Raw genomic sequence first — 10,691 nt, 5'->3', positions numbered from 1 at the left:
GCATTTTTAGAATTAAAAGTTAATTAATTGAAGATGGCTAATATTAATTAAATAACTATTTGATATCCATAATATTACAGGCATAAGATATTATTTTTAATTAACTAAAAAAATTACTATTAATCATAGCTTAAACAAACAAAGAAAGTGCATACGTGTTAGCATAATAATGCAGGTGATGCTTTATCTAAATTATCCTGCCAAGGTACTGTACCCGTAACGTCGTTTTCAGCTACAGTAAGTGGCGCGATTCCATTTTGGTAAATGAGGACGCTAGATGTCCAAAATGGACGGCAAAGATATACTTTACATTCCCCAAGAAGATCACAACAGATGACGTCATTAAGACGGCGACACCGACCCGCCGTATAACGATCGACGTGTCAAGTGGGCTGTGGGCCCCACGTCAAGGTACCCGAATAGAGCGGGAGTGAAAGGGAGAGAGAAAATATTTTTAGGAAGAAAATAATAAAAAAAAGTGGAACACGTGGACGTTGATGACCTGGTGTTGTCATGTCGAGAAGGAAGTGTCCTACGAGCACAACAACCGCGATTCTCAAGTCCCAGTAGACAGAAAGAAGCTGCGAAAATGCCATCAAAAACTGTGGTTGCGGAAGTACAAAAATTATTTTTGAGATACATTTTTGTCAGATGAGTTTTTTTTTTTAGATTAAGTTCTTTTTAATTAAGCTTTTGGTGTGTTTGTTTTTGTTTTTGAGTTTGTTGTGGGGTGCAATTCTTAAAAAAAAAAAAAAAGATTAAAAACAGTAAATTTATGTTTTTGTTGCTGTTTTTATTTTTTTATTATTTTTAATAATAGCCCCACTATTAAAAGCAAACACAATAGCAAAAATAAACTTAAACTAAATGATTCATTGATTTGGAATTTGGCCTAGCTATATTATCAAAAATACATATTTTTTTAATAAAATTTTGATTTTTTATTCTTAAAAGTAAAAAAAATGGTATGGTATAGTCAACTTGATATCAATGATCAAGTCTCGTACAAAGTCACCCCTTACTCAAAATTTATTACAATTCTAGTTTATGGCATTTAATAACCTTTTTAATGTTTATACATGGATTTTGTATGGGATGGCAATATATACTAATGATGGAGTTTAACATTATTCATACTCGAACCTGAATCTAAGATTGGTATTCATACATGATCTAATCAAGTTTTAGATATCCAAGTTTAATATTATTCATTCTCGAAATTTGAATCTAAAATTGTAAATCATACTCAACTTGATTATGTTTTAGATATTCAGATTTGACATTATTTATACTCCAACCTTAATCCAAATTTGTTAATCATATCCAACTCAATCATGTTTTGAGTATTTATAATCCCTCAGCTGAAAAAAAAAAAGACAACACCATTGTGTTTTTATAAGATGGAAAGTCAACTTGTAAACTTGGTAGGTATCTTTTAAAAGTGATTTGGTGAGATGAGATGTTTTTTTGATAAACCTAAATTTAAGGGCCCAAAAAACCTTTCACAAAACTCAACCTTTCTTAGACTCGACTAAAAAAATAACCCACCTCTATTATGAGAAAACAATGTGTTTTACTATTGTTAAGTATGAGAAGTCAAATGATGACACTAGTTAGGAAAAAACAATGTGTTTTTATCATTGTTGATGATATTATCCAAGAAAGTGTTGGACAATAAAATTCAGATTCTAGTATAATTATATCTACTTTCTAGTTTTACGGTAACAATCATAATTTTCAATCTGATCATTGTGTGAACTAAAACTTTACCCATGGCTTCCTAAAATAATGTTTTATACTTGGGTAAAATCTCGGGTCAATGAGAATTCATAAAGGCATTGTGATAAATGTAAGAATAAGTTGTATAAATTTTATTATTTACTTTCTTTTGACTTTTAAAATTTTTATTTGGCGATGATCCTTTTTTTATAAGGATTTAACAGCTTAGTTTGGGAGTTTCATAACTATACAATAAAGGTTAAAGGAATGCGGCAAGGACTTTCATATTTTAAGAGGATTATTTAAAGTTACAATTAATCATCTTAGACAAACAAGAAAACTAAAGGGGAGGCAGCTTTACCAATCAATTTCCTAGCTTATTCTGAACATCTAAAAGTGGCAACAAAGATCCTAGTATTTATAAAATGAGAATTTTGTTTATGACATTGTTTAAATTTTGTTCATGTTATTTTATCTAATCAGGTGCACCAACTTTAGTTTATGTGTTATATTATTATTTTTATTATTTTCTTTATGTTTGGACTTAGTTAACCTGCCTTGAGTTTATTATAAGTGGATAAATATTAGCCCACAAGTTTTAGGTTCATTAAGGTTATTAGTTGAACTACTATATAAGGTTTTGTAAGCTGAAATTCTTAGGAATTATAGATCTATGAAATAAACTTGTGTTTTATGTGATGCAACACGTTTTCTTTGCTGTGATAAAGAACAAATCTGACTTATCAAGGTATAATTGATCTTGTGACATTTTCCATTCACTTCTTGTTCACAAATTGATATTAGTTGGACAGGGGTTTCTTATTCCACTAATGTTGGTGCCTTGAGACATATTTTTATCGTGTCACACTCCTATTAAACCTAATTTCTTAGCTTTCTGATAGTTGTATCATCTTTATTGTGGGTTATTTAACCACGTGATCAAGAAGTTCACATCAATTTATTTTAAGGTATTTAATGTTGTTTTGGTTGGTGTTATGTTTTTTCAATTGAAACAGTAAGTTTTGGTTTCAAAGTGTTTTAGTATGTTTTTTCGGAGCTATACTATTCATGTAATATTAACACACATGTATAATTCAAAATATTAATTTCACAAGCATAATTTCAATTAAACTCCAAAGACAAATCAACTTGAAACTATGAAAATCAAGTTTCAAACACAAGTAAAAAAGTGGGAGTTAAACTGATATATGACTTGATCGACTCGATGAATTCAAAAACATTTAGGATGATTGATAAAAATATAGTTTGACTAGAAAAAATTCAAGATAACATAATTTTTTTTTTTAAAAAATATTGAGATAATAACATATTAGATTAATTCGAGTCAATAAAACTAAAACATTCCAAGAAAAATTTAGGCAAAATTTTCATAATAAGTGAGATTCTGAGTAAGATGAATTTTGTTTTGGCTTGTTTTGTATTTTAAGCTACAACGAGAATATATCGATCATTTCGGCAAAACATAATGAAATTAACAACCGGAAATCCTGATTCTTTCTCTCTTTATATATATATATATATATATATATATATTTTTTTTTTAAAAAAATTTAATGGTATTGAGGTTTTACTTGAACCTTGTTAAATCAAAACTAAGCGTACTCCTGTAAGATTCAATCATTGTCTGACCATTTAGAAACAAGATTTCAAAATTTATATACATCCATCAGTGATTTACATTCTTAAACTTCATCTGGATTAAGCCTTGGCTATACATTATCATTCATCTATTTTCTATAAGCATTCAAAATGACCCATACTGTTCAAAATCCTTTTGAACAATCAAAATACTTATTTTGGCCTACCCTTTAGTCGAATAATTTAAATCTATCATAAATTTAAAGCCTGGCTATTTTCACGAGTTAAATGAATAATTTGAACATGGGATATAAGTAATTTATAAAAGAAATAAATAAAGTAGGGAGTCAAATGTTCTAGCAAATAAATTAATATTACCTCATTTTGTTGAGAACACTGAAAATATAAATTTTGATTAATCAAAAAAATTAAAATCCTTTACGTATCTGTATGTCTATATGCTGGCAATTAAATGTGAATTTTTTTATTTCATAAAAAAATGAATTTGTTTAAAAGATTTGGGAAATCATTTTTTAAAAAAACCTCAGATTTAATTCATACTAAATACTATACAATTTCATTATATAATTAATTAGTTCACATCAAACTGAAATCTATCATATCATGATAATTATTTATACATCTTATTTTTTTAGAATAAGAGAAGGATATTAACTCTAGAATACATAATATTTAAGAGAATGATTTGTATTGTGATAATTTTTAATTTTAAAAGAACTAAAGTAATATTTTTTGATGATTTTAATGTGATAATGTAAAAAAATATTATTTTAATTAAAAAATAATTTTTTTTACATAATAATACCAAATACAAATTGCTCTTCCCATTTTTTTTTTAATAAATAAAATGTAAACCCTAAGAAATACAATTTGCTCCGTATCTCATTATAGCACCATAAATTAAAATCCTATTTAAAAACCATAAACTAATATTTTCTTCAATCGCATAAGTGGCCCCCATTTGTCGTCTGTGTAGACTTTAATCATCGTTTGTCCACCACCTCCTCCTCCTCCTCCTCTATTCTAAACGTTGAACTTAAAAATCCCCCCCCCCCTCTCTCTCTCCCCCACTGTCTACCATCATCACCAAATCCAGCTAGTGATCCTCTTCCTTCACTGCCCTCTTCTCTAAGTACGTGCTCTCTCTCCCTGCTTCTTTCTTTCTTTGACTGCTTTTTTATGGCACTATAAATCCACCATTTCAAGATTCTGTCACTCTTTCTTACTAACAATGTCTTCTTTCAACGTAACTTGCAGGTAAGAAGGTTGGCTGGAGAATGGCATATATGTGTGCAGATAGTGGAAATCTAATGGCAATAGCCCAACAAGTTATTAAGCAAAAACAACAACAAGAACAACAGCAGCAACAAAGCCACCACCACCATCATAACCAACAGCAACAATTTCTTGGCCTAAACCCATTTTCTTTAAATCCTTGGCCGACTAATATAATGCCTGCTAACCCAAACTTGGGTTATGGGCTCTCGGGTCCGGCTGCTTTCTCTGACCCATTTCAGAGTGGACAAGAAACAGGTGACCCACCTGTGTTTAGTTTCTCGAACATGGAGCAGCACCACTCAAGCGGGTTTCGGCTTCCTTATTTTACTGGAGCTGGTGGTGAGTTTGACTCGGATGAGTGGATGGACAGTTTAATGAACGGTGGAGACTCAACGGATAGTTCTAATCTTCCTTCTGGTTGTGACGCGTGGCAAAACAGTACTGATTTTGGGATGTACACTTCTGATCCGTTTAATACGTGCCCCAGTCGACTCACTGCTGGCTGCTCTCCACCGTCTGATCTTAACGGGGTTCTCTCTAATTCGCTCTGGGTCGCCCCATCTCCTCCTCAAGAAATCAAGCCCACAACGTCACCCCCGCCACTGCTTCCGCCAACAGTAAAAAATGAAACCGTCGGAGGGTCAGAGGAAATTGTACAGTTATCTTCCTCGCCGGTTTTGAAAGCGCTTGTTGAGTGCGCTCAACTTGTCGAGTCCAAAGCTGATCAAGCCGTGAAATCGTTGGTTAAGTTCAAGGACTCGGTGAGTGAAAACGGTGATCCAGTTGAGCGAGCTGGTTTCTACTTCGCGGAAGGATTATGCCGAAGAGTTGCTGTAGGAGAGCTTGATGTCTTGAAAAAATTTGATCAGACAAGTGAAGAGTTCACTCTGTCCTATAAAGCTTTGAATGATGCCTGTCCATATTCAAAGTTTGCTCATTTAACAGCAAACCAAGCAATTCTTGAGGCAACAGAGAAAGCAAGCAAGATTCACATAGTTGATTTTGGTATTGTTCATGGAGTTCAATGGGCTGCTCTTTTACAAGCTTTTGCTACACGTTCAGCTGGAAAACCTGTTAGAATTCGGATCTCAGGTATACCTGCTCCAGTTCTTGGTAAGAATCCAGCTGCCTCTCTTTTAGCTACCGGTAATAGGCTTCTTGATTATGCCAAGCTTCTTGGTTTGAATTTCGAGTTTGAGCCTATTCTGACTCCAATTCATGAGTTAAATGAATCTTGTTTTCGGGTCGAGCCGGATGAGGTTTTGTCTGTTAATTTCATGCTTCAATTGTATAATTTATTGGATGAGTCTCCAGTTGCTGTAGAAACTGCTTTAAAGATGGCTAAATCGTTGAACCCGATAATTGTCACTCTTGGTGAATATGAAGTTAGTTTGAACCGGGTTGGATACTTGACTCGGTTTAAGAATGCTTTGAGATACTACACTGCTGTTTTTGAGTCTCTTGAGCCTAACTTGAGTAGAGACTCACCAGAGAGGCTTCAAGTTGAGAGGTTGTTATTGGGTCAGAGAATTTCTAGTGTTGTAGGGCCAGAGGAGCCTGGAACGAGAAGGGAAAGGATGGAGGATAAAGATCAATGGGGAGTTTTAATGGAAAGTTCAGGTTTTGAATCGGTTTCGCTTAGCCATTATGCAATGAGTCAGGCTAAGATACTCTTATGGTATTGCAATTACAGTGATTTGTATTCTCTTGATGATTCCCAGCCTGGGTTCCTAACTTTAGCTTGGAATGAGGTGCCACTACTCACAGTTTCGTCTTGGCGATAATCGATGGGGCTGGACTTGAATTTGATTTAAGTTTCCACCTGGTAATTTTTCTCTGGTGTGGAACAATGTTCTAGTTTGTATTATACGCCATCGAATGGGATTGTTGGGGGGGTGCTTCTTGATCAGATCACGAACTGGAAGGGTAATTAGTTTTTATTTTATTGCAATTGTGCATTGACAGGTCCATTGAAGCCTGTAACTAGTTGTAGTCTTTCAGTTTGGTCATTTAGATATATGGTTTCCTTTTGTATTCTGTTGGGTTTTTGTTATAGGTTTGAAGTTCTTGAGTCTCACAAATTGTAAAAAACATGTGAAAGGAAAAGTTTCTTTCTCTTAGGTGTTTGTAACTCTTTTATATAAATTTCAATCTTATGAGCTTTAGTTTTATTTCTTGTGTTCTTAGTACTTAGTAATAGTAGATTGCAATGAAGAAAATAGATCCAGGGTAAAGTTGATGACCTTAAAACTTGATGAGGCCTCTTGTGGTGCTCTGCTTCATGACCCATGGCCTGTGTGGGTCATTAATCTTGTAAAGGGATCAGTTTTTCTTCCTTTTTCTTAGCTATGACTTGCAGGCAACAAGAATGATAAACAAGAACTGAAGGAAGTAAATGGGGTCATAATTTTTAAGTTTGTAATGGGATCAGTTTTTTTTTTTTCCTTTTTTTTTTTTTTGCTGCAACTTGCAGGCAGCAAGAATGATAAACAAGAACTGAAGTTAGTAAATGGGGTCATAATCTTTAAGTTTGTAACGGGATCAGTTTTTTTTTTCCTTTTTTTTTTTTGCTGCAACTTGCAGGCAGCAAGAATTATAAACAAGAACTGAAGGTAGTAAATGGGGTCATAATCTCCTAGGTTCTGCAGTTGGTGTTCGATGCAGACCCACAGGTCATTGAAATCTGTGCGTTTGAAATTGGCAATTTGATGAGCACATGCGATGAGTGTTTACAAATGTAAATGGTAATTGATTTAGACCTACACGGCTGTGTTTGTTGCGTAAACGATCTTAGCAGATGATCTTAGTAGATCTTAGCAGATGATCTTAGTAGATCTTAGCAAACCTACACATTTACTTTTTATATTCTAGGCTTTCCAGTTCTTACTCTGCTTAGCTGCTATCAATTTCCTTAAAAATCTATGAATGAAAAGGACTTGAATTTGTACATGGGGCCTCATTTCCTTCCCTGACAATTGCATAATCTCAGTCTACAAGGCTTTTTATCTCTTGATCATGGCTTTAATGCCTGCCCTTGTCATCCAGCGATCAGACTCTCTGTCATCTCTGTGACATAAATTGAGAAGCAACAAAGGTGGAGGAACCAAACCTCTTTCCAGCTCTCTGAAAATTAATGGGCCAGGACACGACAAGTTTGGCAATAGATTGCATGACGTTGCTGTTCCTGGTTCAAGTGATTGTGACCATTCAGAGTCTTCTTTAGCAAGTTAAAGAGTACCAGAAAAATTTTCATATGCCAAGGGTCCCTCCCCTCTGTTAATTTTTTTGTTAACAAGAATAGACAACTCTTTGTAGTGCTTGTCATGCTTCTTCCAAGTTCTAATTCTCTTCTTGCAGGCTCGCACCACAATTCATCGTTGCTAATCACTACCGTTCTTCATCGCCTCAAAAACAGATGCGAAAGAAACTCTCACGAGCTCACTCACCACTCACCACTCACCAGATAAGCCCTGTACTGTGACATATCAAGCTGATCTGATCTCTCTTGCATTTGAGCCCTGCAATGTGAATTGTACGAATAAAGATGAGGGTTTTCATGTTTTCTGCACAGTGCCAAGAAGCCGTGTACTTTGATTCTGCAATTTAATTTGACCACGTCAAAACAATGCACTATAGTTGAATTGTACAGTATTATATGGAGCAGTGGACCAGCAGATTTCGTGCCCTAAAGACTTCAAATTCTACATTTGTAAGTATCTGGGATGGTGGAGATGGGGGGCCATTTTTCTATAAACTTGATGCATCGAGAGCTAAAAGTCTGTACATCCAATTGCACCAGATATTTGTTGTCATGATTCTAGCTTTTGTGAATTTTGTACTCATGTGAGATTCAAAATTCCCAAGATTTTATTATTGTGATTTTAGCACTTATTGGTCTTTTAATTTGCAAATTAATGTCTAAGATTAGCGAAAAAATGCTGAAAAGCTTTCTGCATAATTGCTGTGCCAAATTCTTTTCCTATCAAGTAATTAAAAACAAAACAAAAAAAAACCCTCCAAGGTCTGCATGATTGGGAGCAAAAGCTCTCATTAGGGCCCTTATTACTTGTAATTTACTCGAGTGAATCAAAAACAGGTCTTCCAGCAATCTGTAGCGTATGGTCACCAGGGAAGTTCAGACTTAAAACTGTCATGATGAAGCTGAAGGCAACAAATATGAAGATGTTTGTAACAGTGATAGAAATTAATTTATAATTTTTTTTTAAAGATACATCAAAATAATATTTTTTAAATTTATTTTTAATACCACAATATAAAAAAAATTTAAAAATTTAAAATTTAAAAATTAAAATTTATCTGGTTGCACAGCTGCGGGTGCCTAAATCCAGTGCGACAAGGTTAGGTTTTGTCTTCCACCGTGCAACTTGGTGAACTGGCATGCCTTGTTTTCTCCGTCTTTACATGCCAGTAAGTTATTGGAGTTCTCACACCGGCATCTAACTCAGAACCCCAGCAGAACATTAGTTTTAAAAAAAGGTTACAGATCTATACTCAAAATTTAAAAACCCAGTTAGCCTTGTCAAATTTTACGTGCTTCAAGTGTTTAATATTATTGTAATTGTTTTTTTTTTAATATTTTTTAGCTGTAAATACATAAAAAAAATATAAAAAATAATTCAAAATTAAAAATTTTAAAAAAATACAATCATGCCGCAAAAACAAATAGCCCCTACAAAACCATTGCATGATATTCCTGAAATGTTATTTAATTAGAGATTATCAGAGTTGTTTTACACTGTAATTAATTAGAAGAACTAATTTACAAGAAAAAAATAAAATAAAAATTATTACTAGTAATTACATTGATCAATGATCATGATCTACTATTAACTAGGGGTGTCATCATAAAAACTATAAGAGTGAAGAGTAAATATTTTATTTTTTGATGGCTAAATGCATAATTATCATGCAAAAATTAAGAATTAAAATTTTAGGGTGCCAAGCTCCCAAAACTTGCTGTAGAACAGTCCACGGGCATGGCTGATTTTTCTCGTAATCTGTTCTTATAATTTGTTTTCTTATGAAATAAAATATTTCATAAATAAGTATTATTGTGTGAACTTACAACCATATATTCTAGCCAAAGTGGCACTTTAAAAATTCAAGCCCTGCAATATACAGAGACAGAGAGAGAGAGAGAGAGAGCAGAAGAAAAGGGGGAAGAAAACTGACCTGGAAAAATATATAGGATCCGGATTTAAAGTCAAGTCATGACCTGATGGGTGATTCATGATTGTCTCGCAGCTGTTACTTTACAAGTTCTTAGCTACGGCTCTGAGTGTGAATGTGCTCGCTGACGTTGTGTGGCAGCTGCAACGGTCGGGTGGTCCCACCGACTGGAGACATGGACGTAAAAAAAGTGACCTTTCACATTTTCTGTTTTTTTCTTAACAGAGGAGCAGCAGCGAAGCTGTGGTAGACTAGGACTGACCAACCACCAATGCCATCGCTCTGTCTTAGCAGGACACAAGCTGCAGATCTATGGCTTAATTCTCTTTTTTAAATCTCAAACTGATCGAAGCACATGAGCTGCTAGATGGGCCAGGCCCATCTAGTCCATTTGCGTGCTTGAGCCGATCTTGCACCATCCGCAAACGAACGTGAGCCCAGTTGGCCTCGAGTGTGACCCTTTAGCCTTGCGCATGCCCTTACGATAGTACTATAAAGAATATTAATGAATAGTATTAAAAAAAACAACATCTACTTAGATTGAAGCAAATAATAGATTTTATTAATTCTAAAACAAGGTTTATTATTTTCACCCCATGATACAGGGTTTAACATAATTAAAAAAAAAATACATAGAAAAATAATGCATACTGATAGAGCACACCAACATAACCCATAATAAAAACACTAAATCAAAAGCATCGTGGTTCAATAAATGGAAATAGATAAGAACTTTCAATTTCTTTTAATACAAAAAATGAAGAAAAATATGTAGCTTTTTTGGTTGGGTCAAACAAGCTTGTTAGATACATGGTACTTTTTAATTTAATCATTTTACTTTTGATTTTTTATTTTTTTTCCCTTAACTTTTTTTTCAAAGTTCA

At 33.8% G+C, this 10,691-nt stretch overlaps 1 protein-coding gene across 1 annotated transcript; it reads left to right on the top strand.

Annotated features, from left to right (window-relative positions):
• Positions 1–4,317: 4,317 nt before the first annotated feature.
• On the top strand, positions 4,318–6,788 carry LOC118063292 (SCARECROW-LIKE protein 7). The gene is made up of 2 exons (XM_035077306.2): positions 4,318–4,471; positions 4,597–6,788. Exon 2 carries the CDS (start codon positions 4,617–4,619, stop codon positions 6,399–6,401), a length of 1,785 nt encoding a protein of 594 aa, XP_034933197.1. The 5' UTR covers positions 4,318–4,471; positions 4,597–4,616; the 3' UTR covers positions 6,402–6,788.
• The last annotated feature ends 3,903 nt before the right edge of the window (positions 6,789–10,691 follow it).

This window comes from Populus alba, chromosome 7 (assembly GCF_005239225.2).
Source record: "Populus alba chromosome 7, ASM523922v2, whole genome shotgun sequence".
In the NCBI taxonomy this organism is placed as follows: domain Eukaryota; kingdom Viridiplantae; phylum Streptophyta; class Magnoliopsida; order Malpighiales; family Salicaceae; genus Populus; species Populus alba.
This window is presented reverse-complemented; position numbering and strand designations above follow the sequence as displayed.